Source organism: Schistocerca cancellata, chromosome 5 (assembly GCF_023864275.1).
Source record: "Schistocerca cancellata isolate TAMUIC-IGC-003103 chromosome 5, iqSchCanc2.1, whole genome shotgun sequence".
Taxonomy (NCBI): domain Eukaryota; kingdom Metazoa; phylum Arthropoda; class Insecta; order Orthoptera; family Acrididae; genus Schistocerca; species Schistocerca cancellata.
In genome coordinates this window covers 733,475,498-733,499,789 of record NC_064630.1, presented here as the reverse complement: position 1 = coordinate 733,499,789, position 24,292 = coordinate 733,475,498, and the positions used below count along the sequence as shown (strand labels likewise).

At 39.2% G+C, this 24,292-nt stretch overlaps 1 protein-coding gene across 1 annotated transcript in view; it reads right to left on the bottom strand.

Moving 5' to 3' along the window:
- Window positions 1-7,548, bottom strand: part of LOC126187326 (integrator complex subunit 7) — a 160,479-nt gene extending 152,931 nt beyond the window's left edge. Inside the window, 1 exon segment of the mRNA XM_049928344.1 lies at window positions 7,389-7,548. Within this exon segment, the coding sequence (XP_049784301.1) occupies window positions 7,389-7,479 (91 nt within the window). The 5' untranslated portion in view covers window positions 7,480-7,548.
- Between the last annotated feature and the right edge of the window lie 16,744 nt (window positions 7,549-24,292).

The following is a 24,292-nucleotide window of genomic DNA, read 5'->3' as shown; positions in this document are numbered from 1 at the left end:
TTGCTGCATCTCCCCTGGCCACCACAGTCACCAGATTTCAATATTATTGAGCCTTTGTTGAGAAGGGTGCATGATCACTATCCACCTCCATCGTTGTTACCGGCCCGTGCTGATATTTTGCACGAAGAATGGTATAACGTGCCCTTGAAAACCATACATGTCCTTTATGTATCCATTCTGAGATGACTAGAACCTGTTTTGAACACAAACAAGTTTGCCACACTGTATTAGGCATGGCAACGTGTTGTGTTTTTGGTGTTTCCATATTCTGCAGAGGTGCTGGAAAGGATACAAAAGAATGATGTCCATTTTGGCCTGTGCTTGCACCACCTGTTGAGTAGGAATGATGTCAATGTGTATAATTTCGACATCATGTTGTGGGGAATTCTGTATCCACCTTCACCTTTGGTTTTTCTAGTCATCTGCCTTCTTTTACATTTATTTGCCATAAAGAGTTTTATCTATGGTTAGGAGGTGAGAGGGTGGGATATCAAGGTGTGTCTCTGGAAGGAAAGATGATCGAACGATTCGCAATAAATGACCTGTGGCTCTGCTATCCAAAGATTGACTTCGTGCCGTGACAAAGTGCTGGTCTGCCGAGTGATGCTTACGATGGGATTACACAGCACATGGAATGCACACCATATTGGGCAACCTTCCGCAGACAATGTAAAAATTAGGAATGAGTGTTGGTCACAGACAAAAATTGGAACCAAATGTGTGTTATTGAAATGAGTGAGGAAACAAGTCTGGAAAAAGCAAAGTAAGTAAACATAGTCATTGCCCTTTAGAAAAGCAAAGTTGTCAACAAGGAAGCCCTTCTAGAAAGTCAGAAAAAAGAGAAAAGGTATAGTTGGAGAGTACAGTTGGTAAGGAACAAGTAGTACAATGACTCAGGACCCTGTGGTCGCCACACATCTCCAAAAATAACTGTGATCCTCTTGAGGAGAGGCGGAGGCGGAAGGGGGGGGCTTAGTTTATGACTTCAGAAGAAAGAAAAACTGAGCAATAAATTTAGTTTTTCTAAACCTATTCAGATTTCCAAAGAATTCCCCCCTAAATGTCTACACATTATTGCCATGGTGGTTGGAGTTCTATTATTCCCCTAGTACCAAAAGATGTAGGCAGCTGTCTTATTTGATGCAGGAACTCTATATTTTGTGTTTTATTTGTCTCAAAATTTACTCAGTTGCTCTCTAAAGGATCCAAGCATGTGAGAATCATTAAGATAAACATCTGGATGGTAAGGAATGTGGGGCATGGGTATTTTACATGAGATTGTCAGTGTTGTTAAGGCTCTACAATGATATTAGCGATTATGCGCCTCTACTAAACTTCTCTGTGCCCTACAGTCTTCAGTTATTTAAATCGAAGCTGCTTCTGAATGCCTTCTAAACCAATTGCATTTGGCCATTGCCTCAATTTTTTCTATTTCTTGGAACCCAGCAAAGATTTTACTTGGTCCACCTACAATCCATTCACCTGGCACAAATCCTTCTCACTTCAGTTCCATTTTCATTACATTGTAATTATATATTCCAGTCCAGTTTGTTCTCTGGCCCACTTGTTTTCCATTTTCTCCTAGTAATTGCCATAATGCATGTATATTTGAATTTATCCATGTTTTCTTGAGGTTGGAAACTTTATTAGAAATTTATGAAATAGTTTTTCCTCCTTCAGTCACTTTTTACAAATAGTTATCAGCACAGCAGGTTTCAGCAGCATGTTGCGATTGTCATGTGCTTTACAGCTACATGTATACTTCACCATACTTCAGATTAATGTATGTGTAACTGTACTGGACCTCATCACACATCACATTAATTATATGTAAATGTAAAGCAATTGACAATTAAGCATCCTGCTGAAACACATTGAGTTAATAAATATCAGTCAACGTGACTTAAGCAGAAAAAAATTATTTCATAAATGTATGTATGTAAGCAACCTCAGTTTTTGAGTTCAGTGTTTGACTGCTAAAAAGTGTAATTTAAAGCTTCAAATTCAGTTCCTGGAAATTTAGTTTAGGAAAGTAGTTTTGCAAAAGCACTGTGCATTATCTTTAATTCATGGTTTATTTCTTTTGTTTTCAATCCAATCACAATATTCAACTGGTTTTACAACCTCACTGTTTATTTGCACTGTTATGTTTTCAGTTTTTAATTATACTCCAGTCTTATAACAGATTTTCTGACTTACTTTCAAAAGGAAAGTTCATTCATTAGCTGTTCAGGTTTATCTACACTATGGGTGAACAGTACAGTGTTTTCAATAAAATGAAGGTGGTTCCAGTATGATGTATTAAAATGCATTTCTCCTCCCCCTTCCCCCCCCCCCCCCCCCAAGCTATTAAATGTCATCTAGGACTACTGAGAATAATTTTGTCATATGGAATCTCCATGTCTGTCTTCACTATTGGTTTTGAATTTGACACTGTGATTGTGAAACCTATTAATCACTTTGGCACTGATTTACATATTCTTCAGATCAGTAACACAGGTTTAATAAAGGGCTCTTTCCTCAAAAGCTGTTAGGGCATATTTTGTTGTTAAATTGAACTGAAAGTATTCTCAAGATCTATGAATTCCCAGCAAAGTGGTAATTTATTCTCAGGGTTCTACTGTAAGCTACCCAAAAAAAAAGTTTTACACCACCATCATGATGGGCAATGTTTGTGATACATTGACAGGAAACCTCTTTTACAGTACACTTTGATCACAGGAAATTGCTATGTGCAGCTACCTGTGTAACGGAGGTAAAGTAAACCTATATTCTTAGTGCAGGTCTCCAACTTTGGACAGAACAAGGCAGTTTGTGGATACTGTACACCATAGGGTTCAATAATGTGTCGGCTCTTTTTCTTCTTATATATAAATGACTTTCCAACACACATCCAAGAAGAAGAAATCATTCTCTCTGTGATGACACGTGTTATAATCAAGGCTAATGGAATAACTTTAATAGGCAATAATTGAAAACACAAATCAAATTTTCTTGAACAATAATAACTAGTTTCCTGCAAATGAGCTTTCACCAAATTTAGATAAAACACAATACATGGACTTCAGTACTGCACAAGGCCTGATCACACCATTGTAAATAATGCATTAGGGTAAACAGATAAATGAAACAGTACTATAAATTCTTAAATGTTCATATTGATAAAGACCTGAAATGGAAGTCGTGTTCCAGATAACCTTAAATATCTTAGCTCTGCAACTTTTGTGATACAGATCCTATTAGTTCTACGAGATGAAAAAAAAATAATAATAATAAAAAAAAAAAAATAATAATAATAATAATGTCTTATGTTGTCATATTCAGGGGGTAACTCCTCACTGAGAAAAAAGATTTGTTGCACAAAAACTTTAAATAATGATAACGTGTAGTGTCTGCTCTAGACCTATTGCAGGCAGTTTTCCAAATGGTTGGCAATATGTTTAACGCCTTATGAAGCTTGTTGACAACAATCAATCACAACCTGAAAACTCACCTAAATATAACATTATAAGGAGAAATGATTTACACTTTCCATACTCAGCCTTGGTGTGGCAAAGAAGGGAGTGACGTAATCAGCCTTAAAAATCTTTTACCACCTATCTAGCAATATAACGTATTTTACACAAACTTAAGTCACATCTGCTTGAAAACTCCTTCTGCTACACAGGAGATGCTCTGAGTGTGTTAGTAATATGATTTGTATGTGTGTATGTGTATTGTAATTCTGTCAGAGACAGCAAAGGACTTGGAAGAGCAGTTGAACAGAATCGACAGTGTCTTGAAAGGAGGGTATAAGATGAACATCAACAAAAGCAAAACGAGGATAATGGAATGTAGTCGAATTAAGTTGGGTGATGTTGAGGGAATTAGATTAGGAAATGGCACACTTAAAGTGGCAAAGGAGTTTCACTATTTGGGGAGCAAAATAACTGATGATGGTCGAAGTAGAGAGGATATAAAATGTAGACTGGCAATGGCAAGGAAAGTGTTTCTGAAGAAGAGAAATTTGTTAACATCGAGTATAGATTTAAATGTAAGGAAGCCGTTTCTGAAAGTATTTGTATGGAGTGTAGCCATGTATGGAAGTGAAACATGGATGATAAATAGCTTGGACAAGAAGATAATATAAGCGTTCGAAATGTGGTGCTACAGGAGAATGCTGAAGATTAGATGGGTAGATCACATAACTAAAGAGGAGGTATTGAATAGGATTGCGGAGAAGAGGAGTTTGTGGCACAACTTGACTAGAAGAAGGGATTGGTTAGTAGGACATGTTCTGAGGCATCAAGGGATCACCAATTTAGTATTGGAGGGCACCGTGGAGGGTAAAAATCGTAGAGGGAGACCAAGAGATGAACACACTAAGCAGATTCAGAAGGATGTAGGCTGCAGTATGTACTGGGAGATGAAGAAGCTTGCACAGGATTGAGTAGCATGGAGAGCTGCATCAAACCAGTCTCAGGACTGAAGACAACAACAACATGTGTGTGTTAAGATTTAATCATTACATGGATGTGTGTGGAGGAGGGGGGGGGGGGGGCTGGAAAATCTGAATGGCCAGCATGTAGCCTCATTTTCTGGTGAGATTTACTATAAAGTCAGTAAAATTCCATTTCACAGTAACATGTTTGTATTATGGTTCATTGAGCAAAAATAATGGGTCTTTTTACGTGGGTCATGTTTGTGGTTGGTTTGCTTTAACATTTGGAGGGACGATCTTGTGGTAGATGTTCATGTTTGAAGTTGTTTGGGTTTCATATGGTACTCAGTCATTTGACTTCGTTCAACCATCCTTTGAAGTTATTATTGGAAGAATGTGCTGTGTCACTAGTGAGTCACTTTGATTTATTGCTTTGGGGGTTTATGCAGTCTTGTATGCATTAGGTATGATTAGTATCACGGTCTTTAATAGTTATTTGCTACGGATTGCACTGGATGAAGATATGACGAAGACCATAGGGCTTTTGCATGGGTTTAGCTTGATTTCCAATTACATGAGGTGTATGTGTGTAATGAGATTATAAAGTTCACTAGAGTCCTGGCTTCTCGGGCAAGGAACCTGTATATGTGGTGGTAAAGCTGTGACAAAGTTTGGCGCTCTATTTGATGAGGGCCTTGGTTCAAGAGATCTAGGATGACCATCAGGAAGATTGTTTTACTTACGTATCATTTCTGTTATCATGCATAAGGAGACCAGACAGCGAGGTCATCGGTCTCATCAGATTAGGGAAGGAAGTCGGCCGTGCCCTTTCAAAGGAACCATCCCGGCATTTGCCTGGAGCGATTTAGGGAAATCACGGAAAACCTATATCAGGATGGCCGGACGCGGGATTGAACCATCGTCCTCCCGAATGTGAGTCCAGTGTCTAACCACTGCGCCACCTCGCTCGGGGTGTGTGTGTGTGTGTGTGTGTGTGTGTGTGTGTGTGTGTGTGTGTGAAGTTTGTTGGACAGGTTTTCTCCTTGTAGGGAAGTGTCTACTGAGTGTGTGAAGTATAGGAGGAACTGGGTGTGGGCCTTGAGTGGTAGTGGAGATCAATTAGTAGCAGTTTGTGTGGAGGGGGGAGGATTAGCCACCCTACTTGTATTTGTAGGTTGCTTTGGTTGGTAAATAATATTTTTGTTTTATATGGTTTTCAATGTGTTATTTTTTTTCTTTATTTGTGTATGAGGAGGGGGAACGGGGGTGGGACAGTTGGTACCATTGGCTTCATTTGAGCTATGTAGGTTATGTAATATCTGCAATACCAAGATTTTTACTTGTGTCTGGGTTCTAGGTACTGACAGCTTCATTTTTATATAGGTCAAGTGAAATTTGCAGTACCAAGTTTTAGACTTGCGTGTGTTGGTTTTTCGATATTTGTTTGAGCTATAGCACAAGTGAAATGTATAATTCCTGTGTGTTCCATATTTGTAACATTATGCTGTAAGTTGAGAATTTTTGTGTTTGATTTTGTGGATACCGGTAATATTTGTTTTGGGATGACGATGTTTTTCTATTGTATAGGAGCTTGCCCCCACCCTAAGCCCTCTACTTTCTGCAGTTGGCAAGTTTTAAAGTATTAAAATCCACTGATGCTAACTAAGAAGTCAACTGAACAGTTGACATGTTACTACTATGTAACATACTCAAATCATACGATAGTTACTCACTATGAAATTAAAACTGGTCACAGTGATGTTTGGTGACTTGAAGCTGAGAAAAACGAAAAAGATTTTGGCTATTCTTATATTCCCTGGTCCCCCTGAATCTAAGTTCATGTATGTTCACAGATCAATGTAGATAGGCATAAGTAGGTGATGTAAAACTTTTAATGAACAGTTTACAATTTCAAATATGATTCATAAATGATCCATTATGCTATATCCACTTCTGACTCTAACTTATTTCTTCAATGTTGTTATTTCATTGCGTGCATTTTCTGGTGATTTCATTGAATATCTCATACATTTTTCTCTTGCCTTTTTGTTTCCTTCTGCTTTAGATGAGGCTTGCTGTCTCGTAAACAGATTTTTTGTAAGCAATCTTTCTGGTTCATTTTATATAATTTTTGTCGTTTTGGTTTCAATCATTTCTAGTGAATTACTAAAACCTCCCATTGCATATTGTTTCTGCAAGCCTATAACGGTTTTATATATCTAATACGAATGAATGAATATGGGAGTACTTCTAGAATGTATTTTCGTTAATCAGTATGATCAATTTCTTCAACAATATAAACACATAAAGAAATATGTATTTGCTCTCTGTTCTGTGCAACCTGATGAAATCTGATTACCGCATGTAAACTTGTTTTCCTCCTCTTCATATATCTATTTTCAACTGCTTCTTACAACAGATACATAAGTTACAGCATCTTCTCACATCTACCTCCAAATATTTCAAAACAGTTTTGTTTTAACGTAAAATATTAAGTTATATTCCTAGTATCTTTTGCATTGAAATCTACCATTGTCTGTAGTACATGTCTTGTTCCATATAACACAACAGCGAACAAGTGAGGCCCTTGAAGAATAGAGCGGAAAAATGAAAATATTTGCTGATTTCGATGTCCAATACATGGGTTAAAAACTTAAATTCTCCATCGGCAAAAAGTGAATGTAAAATAAATAGTAAATGCGGAGAGATCAGGGGCAGTATGTACATTCGGGTGGATTGCTGTCATGAAAAACCTACACTATAATTATAATAATTTTGACGCTTTTATTTTATTCCAATCTGTGTATATACAGATTCATTTTAAAACAGTTTTACAAAGCAGTATAGCGCATAGCTCCCCATGTGTACTGTTACAATCGCGTCTTTAACAGAAACGGAGCTGATGTTGCACGTTTACTGGAAGAATACTGATTTACTTAAATCTTGCGTAAAAATTTATAAAACTCACCTTTGTCAAGTTCTGTAAGAGCTGTATTTGCATCCTGCTCCGGCTCTCCCAATCCATTTTCGTTAAATGAATTAACCCTAACAGGTATCATAGTACGAATTGCACATACACATACGTAAACAAACGGTTGTAAACACAACAGCAGACACCTCCCGGCAACATTGACACAACTGAGCGAAAAGTGGTTCACGTGACCAAAATCAGTCTTACCAACAACTGGAAGTTAGAAATAGAACCGAAACAAAAATTTCAAGCAGAAAGGCAATAGTTGCTGTAGACGGACCGTGTAAACCGATACGAAATCACCACAATTTGTCCAAAAGAACCTATAGCTCCGAGTAGTAACAAAAAAAGTCCTACTAATTCATTAAACACCATAAATGGAAAATTATGTGAAAAAATATATCTCAATATTCAGCAGAATGAGAAGTCAAAGTTGTCATAATAATGATTTATCTCTGCCACATGAAGTAAGAAGGAAAGTAATAGGACATTAATCAGACCAGAATTAGAGAGATCATTATTGAGAAAAGAAAAACACATTTCTCTTCTGACAGATAAAGATTCTCGTATCACAGCCTGTGCTCACACTCGAGAAAGGAGGACGACAGACGTAGATGTAACTCTAATATTGTAACAGCGAGTTTATATTTTAACGCGTTGTATTGTATTTCAAAAATTTGCAGCCGGGTTTCTGCGGGCGTGAATTACTTCCTACATCTACATAGGTATACCGCAAGCTACCGTATGGTGCGAGGCGGAGGGTACCTGTATCACAACTAGTCATTTCCTTTCCTGTTCCACTAGGAAATAGAGGGAGGGAAAAACAACTATCTATATCCCTCCGTATGAGCCCTAATTTCTCGTATCTTATCACCATAGTCCTTACGCGCAGTGTATGTTGGCGACACCAGAATCATTTGGCACTTAGCTTCAAATGCTGGTTCTCTAAATTTTCTCAATAGAGTTTCCCGAAAAGAACGTCGCCTTCCCTCTAGAGGCTTTCATGTGAGTTCCCAAAGTATCTCCGTGCGTCCTGTTCGAACCTACAGCTACCAAATCTAGCAGGCCGCCGCTGAATTGCTTCATTTCTTCCTTCATTCCGACCTGGTACGGATCCCAGACATTTGAGCAGTACTCAAGGTTAGGTCGTATCAGCATGATATATGGAGGTGAACTACCGTTTCCTAAAACTCTCCCCATTAACCGAAGTCGACCGTTCGCCTTCCCTACCACAATTCTCATACGCTAGTTCCATTTCATATCGTTTTGCAATCTAGCAACCAGATATTTAAACGACATCGCTGTGTCAAGCAGGACACTAGTAATAATGTATCTGAACATTACACGTTTGTTCCTCCTTCTCATCCGCATTAAATTACATTTTTCTACATTTAGAGGTAGCTGCCATTCATCACACCAATGGGAAATTTTGTCTAAGTCGTCTTGTATCTTTTTACAGTCACTCAACTTTGACACCTCACCGTACATCACAGCATGATCGGCAAACAACCGCAGATTTCAGATTGCTACCCACCACATCCGCCAAATCATTCATGTACATAGAGAACAATAGCAGCCCTATCAATTGGAATGAAAGTAAATGTAATCTAATATAATCTAAACACTTCTATGGGGCGCTCCTGTCGACACTCTTGTCTCGGATGAACATTGGCCATCACACTGATGTGGGTGTGCCAACTGTAAAAATTGTTAGTTCGCCTAAACAGATCATTTGAAAGGATTTAAACATGCTAAATCTCATGTCAAAAAATTGTCAAAGTGTCTGTAGCAAGATCCCCGAGTTACTCTCAGAAATAAACTGTAAGATGTATACATTGCCAGCGATGGGCGAGGCATGACAGAATCTCTGACCAGAGAGTAGTTTATCGTTAGCTGTTGCTAGTCTGCGCTTGACCGCGCGAGTCGACAGTAGTAGTAGCGAGTAGGTAGCAGTAGTAGTAGTCAGTCGGTAGTAGTCTGCGGGAGTCGGCATGCGTCGGCTGTGTGCTCTGTTCGCGACTCTGGTCAGGACTCTGGAGGATGAGTATTGTTGTAGAAGGATATAATTAATTCCATACCAAATGAATCTACTATGCTATCTCCGTCTGTTACACTGAAAAATGTTGAACCACCTAACAAAATTAAAGAATTAGTAACCTTTCCTACATCTCGTCGACTACGACACCATGAAATAATTGACATTGCGCTGAACAACATCAAACGTGCCGCAGAGCGCCGGAGAAGACAGAAAAAACAGGTTTGTACACGTCGTGACTTTCACATTGGACAGAAGATATTAGTACGTACACACTATTTATCCAACAAAGGAAAGAGTAGATGCAGTAAATTTGAACTTCTATACGCAGGTCCATATCGGATTCGCAGCATTTCTCACCCCAATGTAGTACACGTTGAAACTTTGAGAACCAGTAAAAGCAAAGGGAACCACCACGTCTCCAACATCAAACCTTTTATTGAATGAACATACTTTATGATTTATCACACTGTAATGCCATTTCCTAATTTTTTTATGACCACTTATGCAATTATATTTATGTGACTACTTACTGATGATTATCGTATTTTTTCTTGGCAAGTGCCTGGCAAGGTAAGGTTAGCAGGTCACTCTTCTTGTCCTTACACATCAGACCGTGCATATTTTCCATTTTTTATGTATGAATGATTGTTTTCCTGTTTTGTTTGTATGCACTATGAAATATTTAAGATATAACAAACACCAGTTGACTTTGACATTTTGCCTTATGATATCTCAACATCGTGACTATTTTACATTTTTTTTTGCTGCTGCAATTTTGCCTCTGAACACTGTCTATATTTTTGACATATTACGTTTTCTGTCATGCTATGCTGTATGCACAATTATGTTACTATAAACCAGTTTTTATTTAGTGGGTATATGATTTAAATGCAAGACATTAATCTTTGTTCATCATTTTCCGAAAACAATAACGTGTAAAAAAAATTTAAAAAAATAAATTAAACAGACATGGGAATTTCACCTTCGGAATGAACGAAAGAAGATGCAATACCTCGTGAGGAAGAGTAAATGGATCAGAATTAACAAGCATTAACAAGAATATACTATACACATCGTAGAATAGTAGTCTTAACTAATTTTTCTTTAACAATACGAGGCGATTGATGCAGGCTGTCAGACAGAACTACACATCTTAGTTTTAGTGATGAAATATGCTAGAAATAAGGAATAGTTGTATAATGAATAATGAAGTGACTTTTTTGCAGATGATAATGAATGATGATGAATAGTGATGAAGAGTATGCTACTATGGTTAATGAAGTTTTTCTTTGCAGATAAGGATATTGTTGAAGTTTAGATGATAGAGTTATGATAATATGGAATGTAGTTTTTCTTTACAGGTGATGATAATAATGGAGTTATGTTAATATGGATAATGAAGTTTTTTTCTTTGTAGATGAGAATAATGATGAAGTTTATATATTTACTGTTAGTTAAGAAATGCTATGTAGTTATTTAAGAATTTGTTGCAGTTCGTTTTGACAGTATGTCTTATATCGCATAGTATAATGACTGAAGGTTTTGGAATGGACAGCTAGAGAACACATATATTTTTATACACATTTCACTACCTGTTAATTCGAAGTTCACTACTTTTCAGCATAATATGCGTTTCTTCTTTCAGTTTAATAATCCATTTTTGTATATTTTGCAGGAGAAATTATTCATGAAATTAATGTGCTATAAGCAGTTGTTCATTAAACCTATGTCATTTATGAACGTGATCACATATACTCTATTTGTTTCATAACCTTGCTATAGGTGACTCATGATGAATGACGTTACACATCTTCATTTGCAGCAATAACTCAAAAGCAAATATTGTTATTAATTATCGATCCCAACACAATGCATTGCTAGCACAAAAAAAAGCTTTGTAACTGGCTAATGAATGCCACTGATTATTGTAATAAGATGACATATGATGCCAATGATTACTATAATTAGATTAATTATGTATAAATCCTATGCCAATAATTAACTTATTTTGAATGATGACTTCTGATGGTTTGTAGCTGGACAATGAGTGTCAATTTTATAATATGCCATTTATTAGCTCCTATTTTGTATGATGACTTCTGATGGTTTGTAGCTAGGCAATGAGTGCCAATGTTCTCTGTAAACAAACGATTTATGAACATTATTCTGTAATACTATGCCATTTATTAGCTCCTGTTTTGAATGATGACTTCTGATGGTTTGTAGCTGGGCAATGAGTGCCAATGCTCTCTGTAAACAAACGATTTATGAACATTATTCTGTAATATTATGCCATTTATTAGCTCCTGTTTTGAATGATGGCTTCTAATGGTTTGTAGCTAGGCAATGAGTGCCAATGTTCTCTGTAAACAAACGATTTATGAACATTATTCTGTAATACTATGCCATTTATTAGCTCCTGTTTTGAATGATGACTTCTGATGGTTTGTAGCTGGGCAATGAGTGCCAATGTTCTCTGTAAACAAACGATTTATGAACACTATTCTGTAATATTATGCCATTTATTAGCTCCTGTTTTGAATGATGGCTTCTAATGGTTTGTAGCTAGGCAATGAGTGCCAATGTTCTCTGTAAACAAACGATTTATGAACATTATTCTGTAATACTATGCCATTTATTAGCTCCTGTTTTGAATGATGACTTCTGATGGTTTGTAGCTGGGCAATGAGTGCCAATGTTCTCTGTAAACAAACGATTTATGAACATTATTCTGCAATACTACATACATGGTACAGAAATGTTCAGTAACTGGATGATAAGTGCCACCAATTACTCAAATCAGTTGTTAGACTAGTGTAATTCTCAATGAAGACTACTATGTGACTTAATGTCCTTCACCTTCTGACCCAATTACCAGAAATTACTGCAATATCCGTTTGTCCTGTCTATCCTCATGATCATGGAGCACTATATTTGGTTTTTGCACTGATTCTACGTTGGTGTACCTTACAAGAACGTGGTGTTGACACGACATGCTGCCCACCACCTTGAGCAATGGAGATGTTATAATAGTCCCACTGTTTGGTGTACCTAATGTACTACCAAAATGATAACATGAATATTACTACGACAGTTCAGTGTCTTGGCTACACTGATTAATACTTCAAGGAAAAGAACTTCAGACTGTCTCACTTGGTGTTGTGCTTCTGTAGAAAGATATGGACTTTCAGTGCAGCTGTGTGCAACCTAAAGTGCTACAACCATGACGCAATCCTTCCCATTCCTACCCTAGTTCTTGTAAAATAGTAAAGAAAAGGATATACAGTGCGTGTGCACTTTTGTCATTTGCTAGTATGATTTGTACTCATTCCGTATACATTTTGTGATTTGCTGATATGTTCTGAACTTCAGTGCATGTGCACTTTTGTCATTTGTTAACATGATTTCTATTCATTGCATATACATTTTGTGATTTGCTGATATGTTCTGAACTACAGTGCGTGTGCACTTTTGTCATTTGTTAATATGATTTGTACTCATTCCGTATACATTTTTGTGATTTGCTGTTGTGTTCTGTACTACAGTGCGTGTGCACTTTTGTCATTTGTTAGTATCATTTGTTCTCATTCCGTATACATTTTGTCATTTCCTGATATGTTCTGAACTACAGTGCGTGTGCACTTTATGTCATTTGCCAATATGATTTGTACTCATTATGTTTATTCATTGCCTATACATTTTGTGATTTCCTGATATATTTTGAACTACAGTGCGTGTGCACTTTATGTCATTTTGTTAATGTGATTTGTACTCATTGTGTATACATTTTGTCTTTGCTTGATATGTTCTGTACTCAGTGCATGTGCACTATAGTTTATTTCATGTTCTGCACTTATATATATGTATATATTCTGTGATTGTAAACTTAGTTAAGAAAAATTTGTTGCTCATGGCAAGTCCAATTGACTCACCATCGCTGCCAAATTTTTGCCCCCCCAGTGGAGGGTTATGTAAGATGTATACATTGCCAGTGATGGGCGAGGCATGACAGAATCTCTGACCAGAGAGTAGTTTATCGTTAGCTGTTGCTAGTCTGTGCTTGACCGCGCGAGTCGACAGTAGTAGTAGCGAGTGGGTAGCAGTAGTAGTAGTCAGTCGGTAGTAGTCTGTGGGAGTCGGCATGCGTCGGCTGTGTGCTCTGCTCGCGACTCTGGTCAGGGCTCTGGAGGATGAGTATTGTTGTAGAAAGTAAAGAAGCAGCCTTGCGCATATTTAATAATGTATGTTAATTGTAATTCAATTTGTTCAAAGAAATGCCCCAATAATAATTTTATAATATAAAGCAACTCTTTTAAAGAAAAGCATTCATTTGAATTTAAAGAATTTCCAATGCATTATCATTGCATCCAATAATAAAAAAAAAATATACGCCAGCATTGCCCAAAGCTGTGTCGAAAAATGAGTAATTAAGAGCGGATATAATTGCAGTTTTATTGAGGTAAGAATTTTTGCCTTTTTATTCAGAATACAGGGCCGAAGATCAGCGTTGCTGTCCTCATAAAATTTATCAGGTTACAGAACCTTTTTTATTATTTTGGTGTTTAGGAATTTTTCTATTTTGAACTTGACATTAAATGAGAAAAGAATTTTGTGGGAATATTAAGTGTGAATGCATTCTTCGTACAGAGACTATAAATCGGAGCCAATTTTGTTCAGAGGTTACATTAAGATCAATTTTGTTCAGAGGTTACAATCATAGAAAAATTCATTTAATTATTATTCTCTGCGGGGAGGTTACAAAACAATAGTAATGCCGATATTGTTTTAGGTACTGAAAGCTGGTTGAAACCAGACATACATAGTAGTGAAATGTTGAACTCGGATTGGACAATATTTAGGAAGGATAGGACTGATGCTTTAAAGGAACTAACAACGTTAAAATTTATCAATGGCTAAAGCAAACTTTATAACGGATGTTCTTGATCAGTTTTGTGTGGCAAAGTGGTGAGGAGCCAAACAACATTTCAAAACATCGGCATTTGCTACCGAAAATATATATCCACATACAAACACATCTACCAATTTTTATAAGGGAATAAATAGCGCCTTGAAGATATTTTTATTCTGTTGTTACAACTAAAAAAATGATGGTACACTTGTGATATTCCAACAGGCTAGTTGTAGTGAACGACGTTATTTCCCTGTTTCAGACCAAATGATTAAAAAACTCGCAGTTTGCGTGTGTTGTCGCCTTGCTGTTTTCTTGTGAAGTGCCACGCTGTGTATTGTGCACGTTGGTTTTATACCTTACTCGTTTCCTGTCTTTGTCGACAATACGGGGATGCTGGGGGCTGCTGAGATCCTTGACTGGCTGTAGCTCACTTCCGGTCCGGAAAAACAAAGATCCTCTCTTCTGCCTCCAATAGGTCCCAGCTGGTTGAAGGTCGCCGCCAATGATTCCGGGTCTCTGCACGTTTGAGGTCGCTGCTGGTTCTGCTTTAGATGTAGCCATACAATGTTTTCCTCGCCGCGAAAGACGACAAATTGATAATCCTGGTCCACAATATGCAGCTCCAGATAATCTAGTGTCTGAACTGTTACTAGGAGGTAAACAGCACTGCTACAGGTCTCAGAAGCCATATACTCTGATGATATTGACGGGAAGAATCCGTAAATTGTATGAATCAATCTATTGTTGAGATAAGAGTTTGTTGCAACTTTAGACTCTACACAGACTGTACTGAGAGGAAGTATATCCTCTGACTGGTCGGATCTGTAGAATTTATTAGGATCCCACTACAAAACCTATCATTTTGGGAAACCCAGTAGCTGTCCTACTGCACCTTTCTGTTCTCTAGTTAAAGTCAATCTTTGCTCTCGTCGTCTTTATTTCAGATTTAATTGTATTGATGTTTGTACATAGCTCAATCCTTTTTCCAGACTACTTTAAAACTTCATTTAATTCGTCAATATCATGTGCACTAGGTTCTATTTCCTTAATTTCTTTCCCACCATTAATTTCCAAATGAAGTTTATTGTTAGCCTCTTTGATATATGGAATACTGTTGGATGCTTCAAGTCCTGTCAGCGCAAACCTCCACTCTCCCTTGCTTAAATCAGTCAATGGGAAGTAATTCGCTCTTAATACTGATTTTCGTTTTTTTAAAGTCAGCGTAGACGACATTGCAGGTCAACCTCAACTGACAGGTGTCTGCTTAATGCACCTCTTTTTACATATGCTTCTTCGTTAACGTTAGGAGGCCTGTGATGTTCTGATGCCCACATAAGTAAGTATTAAAATCTTGCTAGCCTTGTAAATTGTAGAACACATGTCTTCTGTAAGTGAAGTATCTTCTGGTGTCTGCAGGTCTCCAAATAAGTTTTCTTAACATATGCCACCCAGTGGGTTCCTGATCCCCAAGCAACATACAAATTCACAATTCCACGTTCTCCAGATTCACCAGCCAGTGAACCCATCGACAAAGGACCTGCGAGCGAAGGGGGTCATTTCGCCTGATGTCTTGGGCATCGACAGAACCCAGGGTGCTTTAGCCGGTCCTTTGTGCTTCAGACCACTTTTCGCTGCATACATCACTCTCATGATACAGTTATTTGAACACCCCTGCCCTGGCTTCTTCTTCAATTGTTATCTTCTTCTCCTTCAGTGCATGGTTTTAGAATTCACACCCAAACCCAACATAGTTTTACCATGCATAGTTTTATCAATTACCCATGCTGCAAGGTGCTGCCCTTTACCATTATCCGTTCTCACATGTATTGCCTTGGCGTCATCAACTAAAATTCGAAATGCAGCTTGATGTCCTGGAATATCTTCATGCTTGGAATATGCAATGTCGTGTTTCAAACATTCCTCGTCAAGCACTTTAATCCCCTTTTCACCATGAACCAAACATTTTGAAGCTTTGTACCATGTCTGCAGAAATTATACCCCAGAATGTGCAGTTCGACTGGAAGTTTGTCGAGAATACAACCACTTCCTATAATTTGTCTCCTACTGTGCATGTTATGCTACTGTGCTGGTTGTGCTGTGTGCACTCCATTATATTGTAAATCGTCAGTTTCAGTCCAGCTATTTTGTGTTGCAAGAAAACCAAGTCATTTAACTAGTGCTCGATTTACTCGACATCTTATTATGCAACAAATGGTTCTGAGCTCTTCTACATTTCCTCTGTGTAAAAGCATCCAGAAATTTCAATGTCATTGCTGTCCATTAACTTGTAAGTCCTGGGATTTGCTCTCTGCACTTCAGAAACCGTGAATACCTCAGTCAATCAGTTTGGGAAATATGACTTGTCAAATGCTGGCTTGTGTTTTTAGATACATACCACATCATCCACATTAAAGTTCTGTTTATGTGTATTCAGCATTTTAATATGATGGTGCAAGATATCCATGAGTTCATTGTCATGAACAGCGATTTCTCTCATTTTTATTGTGCTACGTTTCGTTCAATTGTACTGTGCAATTATTTCTGTGAGGATATCTGTCCATTTGTATGAGCCACGAAGATTAAAATGCATCCACATTTGACCTTTTAAGGTTGTGTTCGGACGTTCCACGATACTCGCCTTCAGGTTGGTGAATGTTAAATAGTGATGTATTCCACACTGCTGCGTCATGGTCTGGAAATACCTATTGTAAAACTTTCCACTGTGATCAGTTTGGAGACTGTCCAGGCATCGATTCATCCCTGTAACAAATGCTCAAACAGCTCCATGGCTCCTCTCCTGATTTTCGTTTTAACAGATAATGCCCAGGCAAATTTGGGGTATGTATCAATAACCATTAAAACAGATTTGAATCCATTATTCTCATGTGAATATTTCCTCATGTCTGCAAGATTAGCGTGTCATAAGTCATCCAAATTTTTATCATAGCATTCCTACGAGAGTATGTTTTGCATGTTGGTTTGTGCAGTTCTTGAACTACTGTCTCTACATTCGTTCGATTATACTGAAAGGGTACAGTACTGTTCGACATATAAAATATGTGCAACAACATACTTCGTTGTTCTTGTGAGAACAGCATTTTTGTATAATAATACCATTTTATTTAATACACCAAAGCTGGATACCAATGTAGGAAAAAAGGACAAGTTATTTATTTACTCAGATGTGCACTTTCTTAAAATAGATCCCTATATCCAGTTTGGTGATGTTTGTGAATTGAATGAATGGCTGGATGTCTGCTGACCACAGATAGTGAAGGTAGATTCTATAATCATCTTTGAGACAGTCCTCTGGTCACCTCTGGCCGAACCAAAGAGAGGAAGAGAGGAACTATACCGGAGCACTATAGGGCCTGGGATGTGGCTGACCAATACGGTGGCAAGGTCCTCCCCCACTTTAGCGGGAGCCCAGGATGACCTGATGAACGGCCATGTTTCAGCACTTTGTCACTGGTTCCTGAGGTGTGAAGACATGCGTTTTGTGTGCTCCATAAAAACAATTTTAAATGAAAATGATATGCATGTGGAATATTTAAGAGCAGATAAAAATAACCATTTCTCTTTTCTGAAACTTTTGATGGGAGGCTCATGTGAATTGTTCAGAAAAAGATAGGAAGGTAAAATTCATGGGGAACATAGGATTCTTCAGAACCACGTGTTGTAATTATAAGATGAAATACTTGCGTGTGTAAATCTAAGTTGCAGCACTGTATGTGCAGAACTTGAATTAAAGACAAGCATTTCCATGTGGTGAGTACAGTGTGGGTCTCAACCCGACTATGAGACAATAAAAAAATAGAAGTGCTTGTCCAAGCTTTCAGTTGAGGTTCTATGTGTGAGATAATTAAGATACCAAAATTTCCATTATGTGATACATTCGTGTGAGGCTTGATATTCTGAAACTCTGAGAGAGAATTAAGGTGAGTCAGCCATCTACCCAGCAACACCATGTGGTTTGCATTGCACAGGGAGATGTGCATAAATCATCCAGAGTTTGTGGCAGGGAAATTTATTACGTGGGTCAGTGATGTGTGAATCTGGGATGACTATTGATTGATGTCAGAAAGCAGAATAAGTAGATAACCAAACATTTTGTTTTTGTGATGTGTTTTATACTGCCAATGTGATTTATTTTGTATATTTAATCTGTGTGATTTGCATGGGACAGTAGTGAATTAGTTTCAAACATGGAGGGTCAAACATTATTTTCCTTAGTACAGCCCAATAGTCAGTAAATTCGTTATGTTGCTAATGAATGAGCTTACAAGAGTGTGGGAGAGGATAACTTAGCGAAAGATTCCTTATCAATCCAGAAAGTGCACAGTAGCAACAGACAGAAACATTATGAGACGATAGAATAATAAAATGCTTATGTAATGTCATGCCCATTGGGTGGAGAATCCCTTGTTTAACTATTGTGTTTAAGTGTAATGCAAGAAATTTTGACATGAAAGAATTCGTTATAATGAAAGAGGAGATATATGAAACAAATGGTGGTCTTGATTATCGAGTTGTGGGTAGCCATTTTGTTGAGGTATTATACCATAAGCTCCATTTTTTGCTAGTATGCCCAAGCTTTGATTAAAATACATGCCACAGAAAGGAAATGTGGTCTTGCCAGGGTGTAGTGATAAATGTGCAGAAGCTATTAGTCAATGCATTATCCATTCCGTTGCATTAAGAAGTAAAGACGTGAATAAATTATAGCTTAACTGTTAGGTGCTAGGGCTCTAATTTCAAGCATAGTTGCAGTGGCTATGATAAATCATGAAAATATTTCTAATGTATAAATAATAAAAGCACTTGCTTGGCAGGCCACTCAACTATTAGGCCTGACTATTAGATGCCACAGATGAAGGTAACCTCCCAATACCTCTCTCTCTAAGCCCTGAAATTACTGAGACAACCTCATTCGAATGAGTGGTATTGACTGCAGCAACCGATGTCATGAGCAGTCGTAACTGATCTTTTATCTCACGGGTGTCATTGTAGTATATACAGGGTGAGTCAGGACGAAAGGTATATGCTTTGACAGGTGATACTACTGGTGCTTCTGAACAAAAACGTTCTAATAAACATGTTCCCTTTTCTTGACCATCTCCGGGTAAACCAATGAAAACAGCTAGGAACGGGAACGGTGCAGGTGATGGTAAATTAAGATACTGTTATGTTATGGTTTGTTTAATTGTGCAAGTTTCCTCACAGAAGATGTTCAAACAGTGCACTGACAACTTCAATGCATGTTGCTGCTCTTGTAGACAGCTGTTGTGTCGCCGATCGGAGCTCAGTTTTGCATTTCTTTACCTGGGCACAAGCATGTAAAATAGAGCGAGAAGTTCCTCTCTTGTGTCCACTCTGCGCTTGTAGACGCCGCTCTTCAGCCACCCCTACAAACAGTAATTCAATGGGGTAAGATCGGGTGACCTCGGTGGCCGAGCCATGACTCCAAGGCGACCGATCCAACGACCAGGATACGTTGTGTTGAGATACTGTGTCACTGGCTGTACGGAATGTGTAGGAGTGGTGTCATGCTGAAAGTACATAAGAGCTCATTGTGCCAGAGGGATATCATCCATGTATTCTGGTAACACATTTTGAAGAAACTCAAGATACCATGTCCAAGTAAAATGGTTATCTAAAACAACTTGACCGATGAGTTGGTCACCAATAATACCGCACCACACACTGACTGTAAACGTCGTTGAAAATTCGTTTCCACAGTAGGGTGCACATTTTCATTTGCCCATACATGAGAGTTGCGTGTGTTGTTTATTCCGTTGCGGGTAAATGTTGACTCATCAGTGAACAGAATACGTGGAATTAATCGCTCATTATCAATGATCCATTGAAAGAATTCTTGCCGGGAGGCAGCATGTCCTTCATGTAGATGTTGTACACTCTGCCAATATAAGGGATACAGACTGTGCTCGTGTACTGTGTGTATCAATCGTGTTTGTGGAATACCAAGTTGGGCAGCAATTGGTTTAGAGCTGGTAGTAGGGTTGCGTTCCACTTCTTCAAGAATGTTCTCGACTCTATTAAGAGTTTGTTGTATGGGACGTTCAGAGACAACATTTACGCTGAGAAGCGTACCACGGTCATGCAATCCGTGAAACACACTGCTAAACACCCTGCTATCTGGCACTCTGCGATTCGGAAATCGTTGTTGGTATTCTCTCTCAGCAGCTCTGGAATTCCCATTGGACAAACCATAGACAAACACCATGTCAGCATACTCTGCATGTGTGAAAATCCGTGGCATTGGTACTGCACAAAACTGTATTTGTTGTTCACGTAGCAACGCTGTAGTACTGTACACTACGACAAGCACTGTCAGAATGAGACTTAAGGTAAACAACTGAACCATGCACAAGTGAACTGCTTACTGAAACGGTTAGCAAGGAGGACGCTACAAGTTTCCCGTTCCTAGTGGTTTTCACTGGTTTACCCGGAACCAGTTAAGAAAAGGGCATATGTTTATTAGGAGCTTTTTGTTCAGAATCACCACTAGTATCACCCCTCAAAGGATGTACCTTTCCTCCTGACTTACTCTGTATACTGAGGGTGCTGATTACTGACTCTTTTATGCTGAATGTCAATACCTTCACCATTGCTATAACGACTCCCTAATAATAAATGATTTTATAATGTCTCTATATCTCGCACTGTGTTAGTTTCCTACTCTCCTGTGTACACTGCAAAATTGTATTATTTCACAATACATCTCCAGACCTTTGGGTGAAAATTTTACTGTTTTTGGGATTTGTAGGAGATTAGTTTCAGTAGACCTGGTGCACTGCAATTCCCTGTCATCTATCTGTATTGTTTTTTCATTTAAACTTATAGGCTGTGTGCCCGACATGTACTGTTTTTCACCACTGACACCGAATGTTTTCTCTATCCTAGCATCGCTAGAGGTCTGCAAATACGGTTTTTTGTGCTGTCATACTCGGTCGAGCCCACCGCGCTCGGTCACGGCTTTCCCAAGTACGAACGCTCGAAGCGGGCAGGCTGTGGTCGAAACAGGCGCCATGGCGAGGGGAGGGCAGAGGCAGCCCAGTCTGATGCACTCGCCGAGCTGCGGTCGCGAGTGTTTGATTGGCAGCTCTGTGTGTGTGCATGCTGATGTTCCCCCGAACATACTCTCACCAGCTGATGGAATTACATGCACATTGCTCTGTTATGCTGTAGACGTATATTCCTGTGTGGGAGTGTCTAACAGCGACATTGTCATGATGCACAAGAGAAAATAAAGTGCTTTATACAATATCGAAAATTTGGAAACAATTTGGAGTTACACTGGTAAACAATGTAATTACTAACTTTTGTCGGTCCCATAATGAAAAATCACATTGTTATCTTTTATAACGTCACCTGCTTTATTGATTCAATTGACCACATAACAAACACGAAATCTTCCGTGCGAGATAAAGTTCGTAACCGCAAAGGAATTTCTTCCGCTAATCAAGTTTCAGTATGGAACACAAAACATTCTTCTCGCTAAATTTGATAGTTTGGGACAGAGACTACACTCATGCTCAAAAATTAAGGATAATTGCAGATTGTGGTGCCACACAACGTGGCACTACACAAAACTGGCGCTAATAGCATAGGCACATAGGGAACACACAACACATATCTGTAAGTCCACAGTATTGGTGATAAGCTGAAAAAACCGTTCCGAAACACATGTGCTACAAAACGCCACTGTTTCCTGCACATGTACCCCAACATCAAAATGGGATATGATCACCATGCACACTTACACAGGTCGCACAACAGGTTGGCATACTCTGGATCAGGTGGTCGAGCAGCTGCTGGGGTATAGCCTCCCATTCTTGCACCATTGCCTGTCGGAGCTCCGGAAGTGTCGTAGGGGTTTGAAGACGTGCAGCGATACATCGACCGAGAGCATCCCAAATGTGCTCGATGTGGTTTAGGTCTGGAGAACAGGCAGGTCACTAAATTCGCCTGATTTCTTCTGTTTCTAGGTACTCCTCCACGATTGCAGCTTTGTGGTGCCGTGCATTATCATCCATCAGGAGGAAGGTGGGACCCACAGCACCCCTGAAAAGGCTGACATACTGGTGTAAAATGACGTCCCGATAAACCTGACCTGTTACAGTTCCTCTGTCAAAGACATGCGGGGGATACATGCACCAATCATAATCCCATCCTACACCATCAAACCACGACCTCCATACAGGTCTCTTTCCAGGACATTAAGGGGTTGGTATCTGGTTCCTGGTTCACGTCAGATATAAACCTAGCGAGAATCACCGTTCAGACTATAACTGGACTCGTCCGTGAACATAACCTGGGATCACTGTTCCAATGACCATGTACTCTGTAATTGACACCCGGCTTTACAGGTTCTCCTGTGACTAGGGGTCAGTGGAATGCACCTTGCAGGTCTCCGGGCGAATAAACCATGTCTGTTCAGTCGTCTGTAGACTGTGTGTCTGGAGACAAGTTCCAGTGGCTGCGGTAAGGTCCCGAGCAAGGCTACCTTCAGTACTCCGTCGCCGTGTGCGGGCACTGATGGTGAGATATCGGTCTTCTTGTGGTGTTGTACACTGTGGACGTCCTGTACTGTAGCGCCTGGACACGTTTTCTGTCTGCTGGAATCGTTGCCATAATCTTGGTCTTGAGATCACACTTTGTGGCACTTGGAGGGCCAGTGCTACGACCTGCTGTGTTTGACCACCCTCCAGTCGCCCTAGTATTCTACCCCTCACAACTCATCAATATATGTTCTTTGAGCCATTTTCAACACACAGTCACCATCAGCACGTCTGAGAACGTCTGCACATTTATTCGCTGCACCATACTTTGACATGCACCAACTCACCTCTGCGTATGTGGACTGCTGCCAGCGCAACTGTGCGACGACCGCAGGTCAGATGCACCACATGGTCATACCCCGAAGTGATTTAAACCCGCAAACCGCCCGCCAGAGCGTTGTTTCACAATGTATCAGCATTATCCTTAATTTATGAGCATGAGTGTAGGTTATTCTTTCACCTCTCAAGCGGATCTTCGTCCATTCAGGTTAAATAGAAATCAACTTCGTCGATACATTAAGTGTGGTGCGGTGCACACTCCCAAAACAGAGACTTCAATTTTTTGGCTGTCGAGTGCTGCTGACATTTTCTCAAAGGTCATAAATAGATATTTACTGATGTAACGAAAACAGATTGGCGGGATGGTCCTTTCGTAGAATTGCCACACAAGCTGGACGTCCTGCGTCAGTTGTTCAGTGATGCTGGTATCAGAGGTCACGTGAACGTTGTCACACACGTAGACGATGTTCTGGATGGCCACACATCACAGATACCCACCACTATCGTGGTGCTGCGAGTGCAGCACTGGCAGACTGTATGGCTACAACAGCACAGATAAGTGGGCTTGTAAACTAAGTGGAAAGAACATGCTCAAAATCGAATTGAGTGTGTTTCATTTTCATTTTTGTTATGTTTGTTATTCAGCACACCATGTAACTGTAACTGTCTTTCCTAAACATGGATAACTGCTACAATGTACGAATGTGAGTGCAATTGCAAAAGCACAAACTTTGGTGAAGTCAGGTGAACTCTCTTGGTTCAGCGTTGCAGTAGAAGCCTGGAAATGGACGGTGAGTTTAATTTTCGAAGCTGGCTTGAGGCTCTGGTCTGGCAGGAACTTATCTCCCTGTGCTTTCCTAATATGCGGCTTCACGACTGGTTTCTTCAGCCACGCACACAAGTGACATGTTAGTTCAAATTTTAGCTGTTGAAACGACGGAAAAGTTTGAGGGAGGGAATTAGGCATTGTCCCTCCCATCTTCAGTTTGGAAGAGGTGGCTTGTACTTCTGAAAAATTCGTCCTGTCGATTCGACAGTTCGCCCCCTCCAAGGTTTCTTCAGCCTCTGTGCTCTGAGGCGACGCAGATCG